Genomic DNA, 14,020 nt, shown 5'->3' with positions numbered 1-14,020 from the left:
CGGCGCTAACACGGCTTTTAAGCCCCCAGCGCTCTTTTGGAACCCTCCATATATCTGCAGACGTTTCTCCGACGACATCCAACCACAGTCTGGCGGGCGAGCGGTGGCACGTGAGTGATCACACAATCGCCAGCCAATCAGGATCGAGCTAGGGGGTGCGACGTCATCATCTGGCTCTGCCAATTGGCATCGAGGTAATCGGCGGCTTCGCTTTTCGCTTGACAAGTTTCCAGACCCCCCCTCCCCTGACGAGACAAAGTACATCTCATGTGAGTGTAAAAGTGAAAAATACACCGCACTTGAGCATGACTGTGTGTGGTACGTTACCTAGCAACTGCCTGACACAAAGGCGCCCCATGCTCAGTGCCCCTGGAATGCTTCCGCCTCGTGTATTATTTTTATACTTTTTTAAGCATCATTCTTCCACGGAACGCTTTAAATATTTAGGCAACTGTTCTCAGTGGCCATTTCTTACAGATAGTGCACAGATATGATCTCACAAGTGCTGCGACACTTCCCGTCTGGTTACACGCAGGTTGGTTGGTAGTGTTCCAGGACTACGCATTAGATTCTATCATTCATTCATTTCTTTGTATATTTTTTGCGTTCATGAACACCTTTAGCCTTTGTAATGATGCACAATATACATACTATAGCAAAAAATGAAATGATGATTCTAGAGATTACTAAGGAAAAATGCGAACATGATGAAAGATGGGTTTAAAAAAGTCAATACATAGAGCGTCCAGGGTATTATACTACAAGTTCTGAATGCGTTTCAAGGGACGAGGTTGGAAGATTCGATTGATGTAAAATGCAAGGGAAATTCGCAACAGTGCATGCTCAGAAGTCGTTCCACAGCCCAGCAGACAAAGATGGTGGCGCACAGAAGACGATTTCCGCAAAGGTCCATATTCAAAGGAAACTGTGCAGCTGACACCCTGATCATAAAAAAAATATAAAGGAATGCCTGTGCACATTTTCAATTGTCTCTTGGTGCCTGCGCCAAGATACGATGAGTGGTGCCAGTGTGCCAAAAGGGTACACCGGAGTTCTTTTTTGTGGTTCCCAATTTGCCTCGAGGTTGTCTAAATGCACATACAAACATAGATGAACTATAGTCCGTTGCAACCTAAGAACGAAGGGCGAGGGTAAGACGGGTCGGGGAGGAGGAAGCAGACGGAACACTAGAGAAGAGAGGGGAAAACCTCCCTCTCTTTTTAGCGTTCCGTCTGCTTCCTCCTCCCCGGCCCGTCTTACCCTCGCCCTTCGTTCTTAGATTGCAACAGACCATAGTAACCCAAATATTGGGCCAAAATAACCTCTTTTTACTTGCAAAGTTATCAATTTTGGTCGCCAGTGTTCTTTTTAGACTGAGTTGGTGCGTTGTGCTGTCGGATGGCGTGAATCTGGCAGATGGGAGCGGAAGTTAAAAAAAAAAGTAATAATATTAATAACAATAACAAGAATGAAAAATTATACAGGCTTGATCGTGCTGACAAGGACCGGGGAACTGCAATAAGATGAGCAGTTGGGCTAGTTGGTTGTCCATCATGAAGAAAATAGCGCAAAACAACAAGGAAGGAAGGACCAGCTACACAGGAAGGGCTAGTTGGCTATTCATCATGAATAAAATAATACCCTTCCTGTCTACCCCATCCTTCCTTCCTTGTTGTTTTGCGCTATTTTATTCATGAAGGACCGGGGAGAACAGAATCTGTCCCGGAGAAACCGTGATCCGTGTGTCGTTCGTGCAAGATTTTTCATTCTTTTTATTTTATCTATCCTATGCGAAGAGCAAGTCGTTTGGTTCTTGCGCAGGGGTTGCGGTGGCGTCAGAACGACGCCGAGTTCTGATTGGCTTTGATTGGAAGGATAGTGGTTAGACCTCAATGCTAGATGCCTCGAGGTCTACCCACAAATTTTTTTTCAATCAGCCAATTGGCGTTCTGACATCATCGCAACCCCTGTGCAAGAAGCCAACAAACTTGCCCCCCCCCCCCCCCCACACTCCGCATTACTATCTATACTAACCTAGTACCCCAATATTTTAGTTTACTTACTTTTACTTCATGGTCTATTATTTATTTTATTTCTTATTAATTTATTTTATATATTATTTACCTATTTTTATTCTGTTAACTCGTTCATTGTCTTCATTGCAAACCTGTCGCCATCGCCAGCGCTTTTGCGCCCTAATAAGAACATTGACTGATCCACATCAACTGCACTAGTAGCTCACATTCGACTGCCATTGATAGCATCGACCCGTGTTTGAGCCCCACCAGAGCTTGAACTTCATAAACTTTATACATAATCTTAGTGTTTGTGATGCTTTCCAGCGGGTCACTCCTCCACGACGCTTGCCCACGACTGTTTTCTCGTAGAAAACGTCGCACGACGTTTGTAATGCATATCGTGCGTTAGAAGCACGAGCGAATGTGAACGTCGCCATCGTCACGGCGCCCCAACTCCCGGCTGCCTAAGCGTTTGCGGACTGTCAATATTTAAAGAGCAACCGGCGACGGCACGACACTTGTACGACGTCCTAGGGCGGAAAATTGGGGGACCACTTTCTGGAACGCGACAAACACACCAATTCAAGGCACCACGGTAAAACTAATGTCTGCGCATGTAGAAGAGGAGACGGCATACCCAGCCTTGCCCGGCTCGAGGCCGACGTGCCGCGACTGCGCAAACATGTCAAACTCGTCGCCCGAGGGTTTGGCCGCCGGGTTTGAACCTGTGCTTGCAGTCACGCCCAGGGCTGTGGCAGAGGAGAGAAGGTATTTCAGTGACAGGGTGAGGGGTTTCATTTCACCACAACTGCAACCCTCGAGTTTCCCACACTTCTTACGGACCATTCCGGCCAAAATTTCTTAACTTTTCCAGATTACGTGACTGTTACGCTAAAACTTACGACACATTGAATTTTTGGGGGCTAGTCTCCAAAGGGGAGAACGTTTACGTAGGAATAAATTTGCTTCCGCTTGAAATAGAGCTCGACCGGCGACCTCTCGGCGACTGGTGGCAGCCGAAAAAATCGGCACGGTCCGGGATCACATTTCGGGACCTCTCCAAGACTGGCAAAGTGTTCTACCGTCTGAGCTAACCATGAGCTGGCAGCCAGTAGAGCAAGCAGATGTTAACGGCTGCCACCAGTATCAATCGCAACCACGGCAAGGATGACCTCGTAAGTGTCCTAGTGGATCTTATCAGCGGCCACCAGCCACCTGGAGGGTGCAAGTTGCGTTCCATTTCAGGTGGAACCCAATTTATTCTTTAAAACTCCCCAGCTAAGTGATCATAATTTTTCCAAAGATTTCCCAAACTGTAGAGCCAAAATTTTAACAGAATTAAAAGCCCAACATGTCTTTACACACCATAGTTATATAAACATCTAAACCCCAGAACAGCAAGCTTAAAGGAGTCAAAACATTGCACTTTTGGGACTCCATTTTTTTTATAAACCCTAAACAATGCCAACGGCATCACTAACGATGAAACACAACGAAGAATACATGAAGTTACTGTAAGTAATTGACATTACCACCTCACTGGTTTCGGTTTCGATAGCTGGAAGGGGGGAATGCTGTTGGGATTACATTACACATCAGAGAGTGCAACTCGGATGGCGATCACGAAGCACGAAAAGCTGTAGTGTGGAGGAGGCTCTGTCGTCTGCTCCCATTCTAGCATCTGGAGCGTGCATGTACTGTGCCATATTTTTTCCGAGCAGATGCGATCGCCCCCATGACTGTTTTTCCTGGTTTGCAATGTCATCCAGAGATCCCAGCTTGCAGTGGGCAAAACCGAAACCAATAATTCGATAACAAATTATTCACATTGCCCGGCGCATTCTATGCTGCGTACCATGATTAGTGATGCCACGGGCATTGCTCAAATCAAAAATTAATGCCAGCAAAATTTTTATCACTAATCTTTATAAAGAGGCATTTAATTGATGTGACTGATGAAGAGGTCTCGGTTGCAACGTGAGCCGACAGTCTCTCATGACACAAAGTACACGTGTCTCGACATTTCACTCCCCCAGTGAACATACAAGAGGTACCTGCATGAAAGTGTGTAAAGCGCACAATCCAAAGGCCAATTTCTGCAAGTTACGAACACTCATCTACTCATCGTCCTGACCTAACAATTTCACCAATAGTAAATACAGTGATGTGATTGGCCTAAGCCGTTTTGGAGCACCTTTTGGAGCAGCCAAAACAGTGTTTCGGAGCAGCAAAAGTGGCCTTTGGAGCAGCCAACACTGTGTTTTGGAGCAGCAAAAGTGGCCTTTGGAGCAGCCAAAACAGTGTTTCGGAGCAGAAAAAGTGGTTTTTGGTGCAGATTTTTTTTATAAAAAAAAAATATTTGTTTTAAGTGCTGGACAAAGGAAGGCACTTCGCTCGCCACAATAATCAAATTATGGTCAAGTTAGACGACCTGGGAGTCTTTCAAGTTGTTAACTGAAATGCCAATGACACAACATTTTTTTGCAATGCTTCAGTTAAATGACATATATATATGTACCCGCTATAGATAAATAAGAACCAAATTGCACACACTAAATTTATTTGAAAATGACCAGCTTAGCAGTAAATATGAAAGCATAAACTTCACTGGTTATATAATATAATAAATTGAAGCAGTATCCAACTGATGAAACACGTAACTACTGCAGTGCAATACGAAACTGTACACATGAAAAAGGTGCAGTGCGACTGGTGGGTGCTTTTCCTTTTGCTTGTTGAAACTTTCTGCAAGGCTGCTGCACGCCTCGCTTAGCTTTCGGCAAGTAATGAATGTCCACTTTCAATGTCTCCAAAGAGACGTTGAGACATCACACAAGTGTACAGTGCTGTAGGCGTTGCCGAGCAATTTCAAAACGTCTCCCACCGTTTTACTGGTTCCCGACATGCCAGATTTTCGTCAGAAGCAAGCAAATGTAAAGCAATGGATTGCAAGCGTCCCGGCTGGTACCTCTGTCGTGCAATCATGTTCGCATGCACGTGAGGGCAACTTCGGCAGCTTGCAGTTGCACGCGCTTCGTTATGCCAGCGGAAACGGCTGTTCGATCGAAACCGAAACTCTGCCACTCCGCTCCGTCGCCATCTGGTCCCCAAAATTGTATGCAAAATGTAACAATCCAGAATAAAAAAAAAAAAAAAAAGAAAAACAGTCCAGCGGCGCGTGCTTGCCAGGCCAGTATGCGAGGCACAAGCTAAGTTAAAAGGTTAAAAAGCACAAACAAAACAAGGACAATAAAGCTAATAAAAAAAAAAAAAGAACCTGAGCGCATCAATGCAAGACATCGCGAGTCAGAGTCAAAAAGTTCTTGGAGCGCTTTGTGCAACAACTGAACTCAAGATCAACAAGCGGGCTGTGCGGGTTCAGCGTGCAGGCATTGCTTTTTGTTGCTTTAGCTAACTTGTCTTAAACTTTCTTTTGCGACAGACTTTTCACGTACCGGTGTCCCTCTCAAAAGAAATCCGGCCGAGAGAAACCTAGGTAAACAGTACTTCGACATAACAGTCTTTGAGCTAAGGGATGTTTGTAATACCGTTTAATTTAAACAAGGACAAGATTGCTGATTACCCTGCAGCGGTCCTTACGTTTCATTTTAGAAAGCGCCATACCTGCAGCAATGTGTGGACGAGAACACCCGACGTCATAACCACGGCAACTGGTAGGCAGGGACCATAGATAGTTTTACCACGGCCGTTTCTTTCAGAAGCGAGTGCTTCATATCACAAGTAACTCCCAATGCGCAAAAACGTGGTTTCGTTTTACAACATGACGGCATGGCTGGTACGCTTGCATCTATCGTGAAAATATTTTCAAGAGGATGCGAGACGAGACCCACGAGAGCGCGAAAGGAGGAACGGCGGGAAAAACTATGCTAGACCGGATGGACGATTGATACAACCTACTTTCTGTCGGGCGGTTGCTTGCGCCACCTAGCTCACGCATGCTCAATTACTGTACTCAGTTTAGTTTCGGTTTTGAAAGGCGACCGAAATTGGTCCTTTGGCGCAGGCTTGGCGCAGATTACCCATATTTCGGCGAAATGTAGCAGGATGTAGCAGGGTTAGCCCCTTGGCACAGTTTGGCGCAATTGGCGCAGCAATCACATCACTGTAAATAGCGCTTAGAAATGCGGACAACCTGCAGCCTACACGCAGGTCCGACGGCAGATAAACAAACAACGCACATTCAGGCCGTTTGCAGAGACGCCAAAGTGAAACGCTCGACAACACTGGCAATTTTCTCCGAGGACGTTAAAGTGATGCTCTCACCAAGCTTCTGGAAGTCGTCGGTGACTTCCGGCTCGCCCAAGTCGATCAGCGGACCCACGTTGGCACCGGCACCCTTGCGGTCAACGAGAAGATGCAAAATCACCAACAGGAAGTCACAGTTCCTCTCGAAATTCCGCACTTCCTCCCCACCTCTACTCCATGTTCGGTTAAATATGCCGGCCTTGTGACTACGGTTAATTAAGGTGGCCTTTTTCTCGTCGTACTTCTGTCGCATGCTTCAGGACACCTGCTTTCCTGTTCCGTCGGTTCCTCGTTTGCCGCTTCTGCTGCGGACTTCTATAAAGATGTTTTCCGAGTCTCCTGGATGACGCACACATTCCCTGTGGTTGTCGACGGATTGAGAACTTGCACTTGAGGCAGATCCTAATGCCCCGCCTCCAGTGCAAGCTTCCTAACCTTCGATAACGCTTCGAGCACGCGAGCACAGCCTAAGGACGAAGGAGGGGAACGAGCACTTGCGGGAGTCTGGTCATCCAAAAGGGACGCCCTGCTGTTCTCCCGGCTGTCTGCAACTACAGAGGTTCGGGTACCTAATGCCCGCATCCGGTTTCTGTTTTACGTCCCGATAAACGCGCACATTTTGTTTAACACCGACAAGAGACGAGACCTAACCTGCAAGAAAAAAATTACAGGGGGATGCTTAAGCTTCATCTTTAAGAGTGGAACGCAATAGCTAAACATATAAACTTCCGCCCGTCCCCAAGCTGTGCAAGCGTGCCTGCGTGGCCCGGTCAGTAGCGTGTCTGGTTTGCAACCGAAGGCTTGTGGGTTCGAATCCCGCCTAAAATTTTCAAAATTCTTTCTTTAAGGCAAATTAGTTACTTTATCCAGTGAAATCATTTGAGACATGCGGCGACCTTTAATTCACATTACATGTCATTTTTCATTTGCTTTCATTCCACACTTGATGTCGCAATTAACGTGAGCGTTGTGGGTTGTTTCAAATTCCTGCGCAAGGTTGTGTGGCTGTGAGGTTATGACTCTATTGACCAATGAGGATTTTTTCGTCCCGTCGGCACCAGCTTTACTGTGATACGAGCTTATCGCTTTAAAATAAACCTAGAATTTGAAGGTATACAATCTCCAAAAAACATGCAACCCTAACTATGAGCCAGTGACTCGATGCCACTCGGTTCGCAGTAGTGTTTGTGACCAGGGTGGCCAGGTTGGGCTACAAATAGCGCAATTGGCCGACTTGTAGTTGGCAAGAAAATATGGTGGTCGGCTATTTGGCCGTTTTGGGGCTATTTCATACCCAAGATTCAAACAATTTCAAAGCGCTTGGTTTCGCAGCCTTTAACACAATATTTTTGAGCAAGGTAAAACACAAAGACCAACTCAAGAAGGTGGAAAGAAAACTATCCAAATCACAAGCTGTAAAATACATTTAGTTGGTCCTCAATGGTGTTGGTCGCGGAGACGCAATCAGTTCTATCTGAAGCACTACCCTCTAAAGTTTTTGGTCCATTTTAACTGCAGTGATTTACCCGTGCTATGCCACTGTTTCTAGAAACTAGTAATGCTTGGTCTTCTTTTTTGCATTTTGTAAATACAGGTGTTATGCCATGTATTATGCCATCGACATATCAAAGAAGTGTTTCAGATACCTTGTACGAAGTTTTAAATTTTGGGCTACACAATCTGACAAGAATTCAGCAGGTCAATCTGCGAGCCCTTGGCAACCCTGTACGCGACGCTATTGGAGGTGCCGACATACCTCGGTTGGCACTGGCACCGCTGGTCCTTCTTTCACCTGGCCGGTGACGATGGCAGTCCTGCGCTTCTCAAACCTCTCGTACCGCAGGAACAGGTTGTTGAGGTCGTCGTTCAGTCGCAGCAGCTCTCCTGGGAATCACCGAGCACCAAACATGGAAAGGCCGGAAAGGACGCACTGCCGCATCGCCTAGCTCGACGACCACTGCTTCCCAAGAATGTAAACAACAAGACGCAAAGACAGCGCAAAAAATTAAATGCATCTCAAACCTAGGGACAAAGTTGGGAGGCACAGGACGCCCGGCGTGTTCTGAGCTGTGCTGGACGCGTACCGCCGAGCGTGAACTATTTCGTTAGTTTCTTAATGTCTGCACGGTTTCTTTTGTTTTAAGCTTTTGAGCATGATTGAAGAGTTAGAGAAGACGAGAAGCAAGATTTCCTGCCTCGCCGAAAATGTTTCCCACAAGTTGTCCTTGGAAGTAGACCTACGACCTCACATTTTTTGGGGGTGGAAAGCTAGTTCGGTTTCCCCCTCCCCTAAACTGTGAGGCTTTTAAATGCAGCCAAATAAGTGCAAGGTGAGGAAATTGCAAGATTATTTGTGCTGCTGAAAGAAAAAGAAAAGTCTTTCAGCACACCGATGAAGACGCCACTCACCGGTCACCTCCTCGTTGGCCACTTTGTCTACGAGATCGACCACCCTCGTCTGCATCGCGTGACAAGTCTTCTGCAACTCCTGCACCGCACCCAGACAAAAGAAACAGGGTCAAGACACCACGAGGTAAACCTACGACTTGCGCCCTAGTAACGCAGCGAATTAAGTGTGACAACATTTCTGGATCCCGGTAAGAAAAGGGGAAATGAATAAATCAACGCGGTAAAGAACTTCTCAAAATGGCAACCAACATTTTGTGTTCTAGCTTGTGTTTCCCATGCACTTCTGAGCATTCCTAAAGCAAATCTATTATGCTCTTTAGCATTCTTGTTTTTTCTTTATGAAGGCAAAGACTGCGCCTGATGGTGCTGTCCGGGTAGTGCCCTATTTCATTGTGGCAAGCTCTCCTCAGCTCGCGGCTCTGGCTCAGCGAGATGGAGTCACACCGCAACACAGTAGTGATTATCGGCATTCATGAAATGCCCTCTCCCAAAAAGAAAAAGACCACGGAATAATATAATTTCTCATTTCTCGCCCCAAGACGGGAAACGTTGGGCCGAAACGCGCGTTGCGACCCAAAGCGGGCCACTTCCGTAAGAACGGGTCAGAGCAGGATCCCCCCCAGTGATATGCAAAGTGCTTCTTCAACAATCCAGAAACTACACAAGTCCCTTGTTTTAAGAACTAGCTATTATGCCATGAAAGTATAATCTATTCATGATAAGAACAATAATGATCCTCCTGAATAATTACAAAATGAAAGCTAATAGCTTACTTTTTGTGTAATATGTGTCACAAAGCTCACTTAATCTGACACAAACAAAAGAAATGAGAAAAAGAAACAACAAATTCAATAAGGCACACCCAGATTGCCCCCCCCCCCCTTCCCTCAACGAATAAAAAAAAAATTATTTCAAGGTTCGTTGCTCGGCTAGTTGGTTTACCTTAGCTAAGCATATAAAATAGTGCAAAAAAAACAGGGACACCAAGTAAACAGAACAAGCACTTTCCTGTTTACTTTGTGTCCTGGTCTTTTTCTTTTTTTGTGCTCTTTTATATGTTAAACCAAAAAAATGTCTCTTAATGCCACTGCTGTTGAAACTCAATCATTTTCCCAAGAGCTAGTGTCACAAATTCGAGCATTTCCAGGGCCCTCAAGTATGCCAGTTTCACCACCGAGGGCTCTGAAACGCGCTTTCGGGGACCCATCACCTGCAGCAGCTCCCAGTCGCTGTGCTGCTCCTGCCCCGGCACCAGCTCCGAGAGCATCTCCCCGAAGACGGTCATGTTGCGCTGCACCACCTCCAGCTCCCGCTTCAGCTTCTCCAGTTGCTCGGGACCCAGGGTGACGGGGCTCGGGGGCAGCGACCCCACCTGCACCATCCCGGCGGCCTGCTGTGGCAGGGGGCGCACGGGGCCCCCCGCCGGGGCCATCGCCACCCCACGCACGCCGGGCAGTGTCGACGGGGGCGCTGCGGTCAACGGCACACTCTGCAAACGGCAACGGGTTCCGCGAGTGAGCAACCGCGAAGCAGTCTTTTTACGGCGGCAGCTGTTAGTGGCCCGTTCCCCGGTTTCGCGAAGGCGTTAGCGTAAACCAAAGTTTTCCCGCTAAATTTGGCGGGAAAATTAATGTTGCGTGACCTGACGTCTTGGGACCTACAGACAGATTGAGGTTCTCCACTAAATCTAGCGAAAAAATTTACATCACATGACCTATGCACTAACTCAGTTTCCCTGCTAAATTTGGCGGGAAAACAGATCACGACCTTGTCGCCGCTGTCTAAATGCATCACATCGTCGAGCAATTTTAGTAACTTCAGGTAGCTCTTCGGAGTAGAAACTTTATGCTTGGAAAGCACAGAACGGATCAATTAAGCAACAAGTGATGTGTGGATGCGACAAGTGATGCGGCGCAACTGTGGTCGGGGACAAGCCCTGCGGCGAGAGACGGAGTCGACGGGTGGCTGCGAGACGGCTTTATGAACTCCGGCTAACGAGTGTCAAAACACGCGCTTCACGTTCGGACAAAGTCGAAGAGGGTAAGTGAGTAAAAAGTGATGTGAAAAAACTGACGGGGACGTATCTGATCACCGATGTCATGCTTGGGATCAGCGATGAGATACACGTGGTCGGCGACATAGGTGATCACCGAAGTGATGCACGTGATCAGTGATGCGACATGTGAGATCAGTAGGGTTCCGTGTTTCCTCAATTCGGATTTTTCTGAAAAACCCTGAATTTCGAGGTCACAATGGCAGAATAAAAAGCTATGAAAAGCAAAAAAAAACAGTGTTTTACGAACAAAATTTGCGAGAGCAGAGGGTCGGCGGTCCTGAGGAGTGACCATTTTAGTTTCTTTTGAAGTCTCGGACTATTGACAAAAAAAGTGTACTGTTTATCTCGTCAAGGTTCGTTCAGAACAACGGGTCATCATACTTCTGGGTCACGGCAAAAGCCACTGTTCAGGTTTCCAGTCTGGACCATACCATTTGCACTTCTTAGAGGGAAGAGCGGTTGGGTTTTTATGACACTGAAAGCTACAAACCAGTAGATATCATAGGAGGGGTCAGGGCAGCTGGAGCTTCTATGCTTCCCACCAAATATGTCCACCGGTGTTTAGTAATTTCAAAGAGTTGACGTTAATTGAAGCAATACTTTTTTTGAAGATTTTTCGTGGGACAGTTAGTACAGTAAAAACTTGTTAATTCGAATTGCATGGGGATGCAAAAGGAATTTGAATTAAACAAAATTCTAACTATCGAAAAAAACGAAAAAAAAAAGGCCGCTTCTGCAGAGGAAACGGTCGGAATGGCAGACCTTTATTATCTAAAGTAGTCAGTGATCATCATCTGCTTTTTTTCTTGGAAAGTTATGGTCATTAGCTTATTTTCAAGGGAACGCACCAAGCGCAAGGCATCTTCTTCGCCCTCTTCAAAGCTGAAGAAAAGACGCGCCACGTTCAATGCGTCCATGACCTCCGGCACGGATGGCCGAATCGGAGTTTCTTTTCCCCCCCCACTTCTTCCTCCTCGTCATCGACTTCGTTCTCCGCTTCCGCGACGGGTTCGCCAACTACTTGAGCGATGATGTCTTCGTCTGTCATAGCGCCACAGATCACCGCGCTACTGTCTGCATCGACGTAATCGGCAAAACTCACGTCCTGCAGCAGATCACACATGCCCTCAAAAACAACCTCACACTCTCCGGTGTCGCCGCCAGCCGCCTCCGTACCCAAGACACTAAAACCACAGTGACGGAAACAGTTCGCAATTTTTGCGGCGGTGACTTGGTCCCATGCGTGAACCAGCATGTGCATGGCAGTGAGGAGCGTCACGTTATAAGTCTGGTTCCCTTTGGCCGCACAAAGAACCATTCGTTCCAGCATGTGACGTCTGTAGAAGGACTTGATGTTCTTGATCACACCCTGGTCCATCGGCTGGAGTGCTGCAGTCGTGTTTGATGGAAGAAACACGAGTTTAATCGCCTTCAGCTCCACATCGACCTTGTGCGCTGAGCAGTTGTCTACGATAAGCAGAACCTGTCGGTTGCTCAATTCAAACTTTCTGTCGAGCTTCTTAAGCCACTTCTTAAACAACTCGCCAGTCATCCACGCCTTTCTGTTGGCTTCGTAGTCCGTTGGCAGTGTGCGAATGTTCTTGAAACACCGAGGCTTCATAGACTTCCCTATTACGAGCAGGGTTAACTTCTCTGTTCCAGTCATGTTTGCCACGACCAAGACGGTGACACGCTCTTTACTTCGCTCCCCTCCTGCGCAGTTCTCTCCTTTGTACGTGATCGTTTTGTCCGGCATGAGTTTAAAAAATAGAGCGGTCTCATCCGCGTTGAAAATGTCCCGCGGCGTGTAGCTCTCCAGGTAGCCCTGCAGGGATCCATTTCGCCACATTGCACAAGTTTCCATGCTCACGTCTTTACCTTCACCAGACACGATACGGAAGATGAGGTCGTGCCTCTGACAGAAGCGATGGAACCATCCCTCAAATGCGGCGAAGTCGTGGTATTTCAAATGTGGTGCGAACTCGGCTGCCTTCGCCATGATGATGGGGCTGCTGAGAGGAAGATCTTGGCTTCTCATCTTTTTAACCCACGTGATGAGCGTCTTCTCCAAATCCAGGTGTTTGGCAAAACGAGGTCTTTCTCTGCCATGGGAAAAAACTTCAGCTTCATAGGCATCCTCGATTGTTTTCCTGTTGCGGACGTATGTTGACAACGTACTCCTCGGGATCTCGTGCTTCTTGACAATCTCGACCTTGCTTGCTTTTCCTGCGTCTACTTCACGCAAAATCTCCACTTTATCTCTGGGCGTTTTTGCGTAATACTTTCCTTGGGCCAGTATACCCGGTGACAACATTGCGGTCTTAAAGCGCGTAGCACGTAGCCCGGTCGTACGGCCAGTATGGCCAACACCATCAGCTAAGTCACCAGCACAAATGGATCGGCGATCGCGCAACGGCTCAAACACAGTAGGCCCGGATCAACGAGGCACGGAAACAGAACCGCAGAACTGGTAATGCGGAGAACAAAGGGACGTGAAGGGCTTCGAAAAGCGCGAAAGAAACCACTCTGAGCGCCCCTATTGGTCTCTCGAACGCCTGGCGATGTTGTTCCAAATATCCATGTGTGCATCCCTATTGGCCTGCAGTGGATACTCGCGACACTCTCGTGTTTCCTGCAACGCGCCTGCCGCAGTTCAGAACGCGCGGCGACGCAGCTCCCACCGCGCCGCCTGTTGCTTGAGCGAAAAAGCTCCACGCATGGCAGCGCGCGGTTTGAATTATCGGTGCCGGGAACGATTCGAGCGTGAATTAACGGGCTGTTTTACACATGTACCTCTACGCAGCGTGACCCGACCATGGCGACTGGTTCCAATTATCCGAAAGTTTGAATTAATGAGTTGTGAATTAACGAGCTTTCACTGTAATGTCGATGGGAAGGGCGCCAATGCGAAATGCAGCCGTGTAAATATCATGTGATACAGGTGAGTTATGAATTAAGGGTATGTTTGTGTCCAGATATTCGTCACTTTTATTTTTAATTAAACAAATCAGAAACACAGTAAAATTAAACTCAGAATTTCAAAGAATTGGGAATCTGAACAAAATAAACTCCGATAAACTCCGAATTATCAGCAAAAAATAACTCCGAGAAACACCTCCAAATTTCGCAAAAGATACACTCCGAAAACACAGAATTGGTGATTAGTGATGTGATACATGGGGTAAGTGATATATGTGATCAGTGATGTGATGTCTGTGATCAGTGATATGATGCATAAGATAAAAGATGTGATGCATCTAATAAGTGATGT

At 47.0% G+C, this 14,020-nt stretch overlaps 1 protein-coding gene across 1 annotated transcript in view; it reads right to left on the bottom strand.

Moving 5' to 3' along the window:
* Positions 1 to 2,655: 2,655 nt before the first annotated feature.
* The window catches only part of LOC120837965 (TOM1-like protein 2), a gene marked incomplete at its 3' end in the record, with an annotated part of 29,344 nt that continues 17,979 nt past the window's right edge, over positions 2,656 to 14,020 (bottom strand). The window contains exons 6-10 of the mRNA XM_042292187.1: positions 9,904 to 10,182; positions 8,694 to 8,772; positions 8,041 to 8,168; positions 6,303 to 6,375; positions 2,656 to 2,767 (exon numbers count right to left, since the gene is read on the bottom strand). Coding sequence (XP_042148121.1) covers positions 2,656 to 2,767; positions 6,303 to 6,375; positions 8,041 to 8,168; positions 8,694 to 8,772; positions 9,904 to 10,182 — 671 coding nt within the window. The remainder of the gene's footprint in view (positions 2,768 to 6,302; positions 6,376 to 8,040; positions 8,169 to 8,693; positions 8,773 to 9,903; positions 10,183 to 14,020) is intronic.

The sequence above is a fragment of the Ixodes scapularis genome, unplaced genomic scaffold (assembly GCF_016920785.2).
Source record: "Ixodes scapularis isolate PalLabHiFi unplaced genomic scaffold, ASM1692078v2 PGA_scaffold34__4_contigs__length_609834, whole genome shotgun sequence".
NCBI lineage: Eukaryota > Metazoa > Arthropoda > Arachnida > Ixodida > Ixodidae > Ixodes > Ixodes scapularis.
This window is presented reverse-complemented; position numbering and strand designations above follow the sequence as displayed.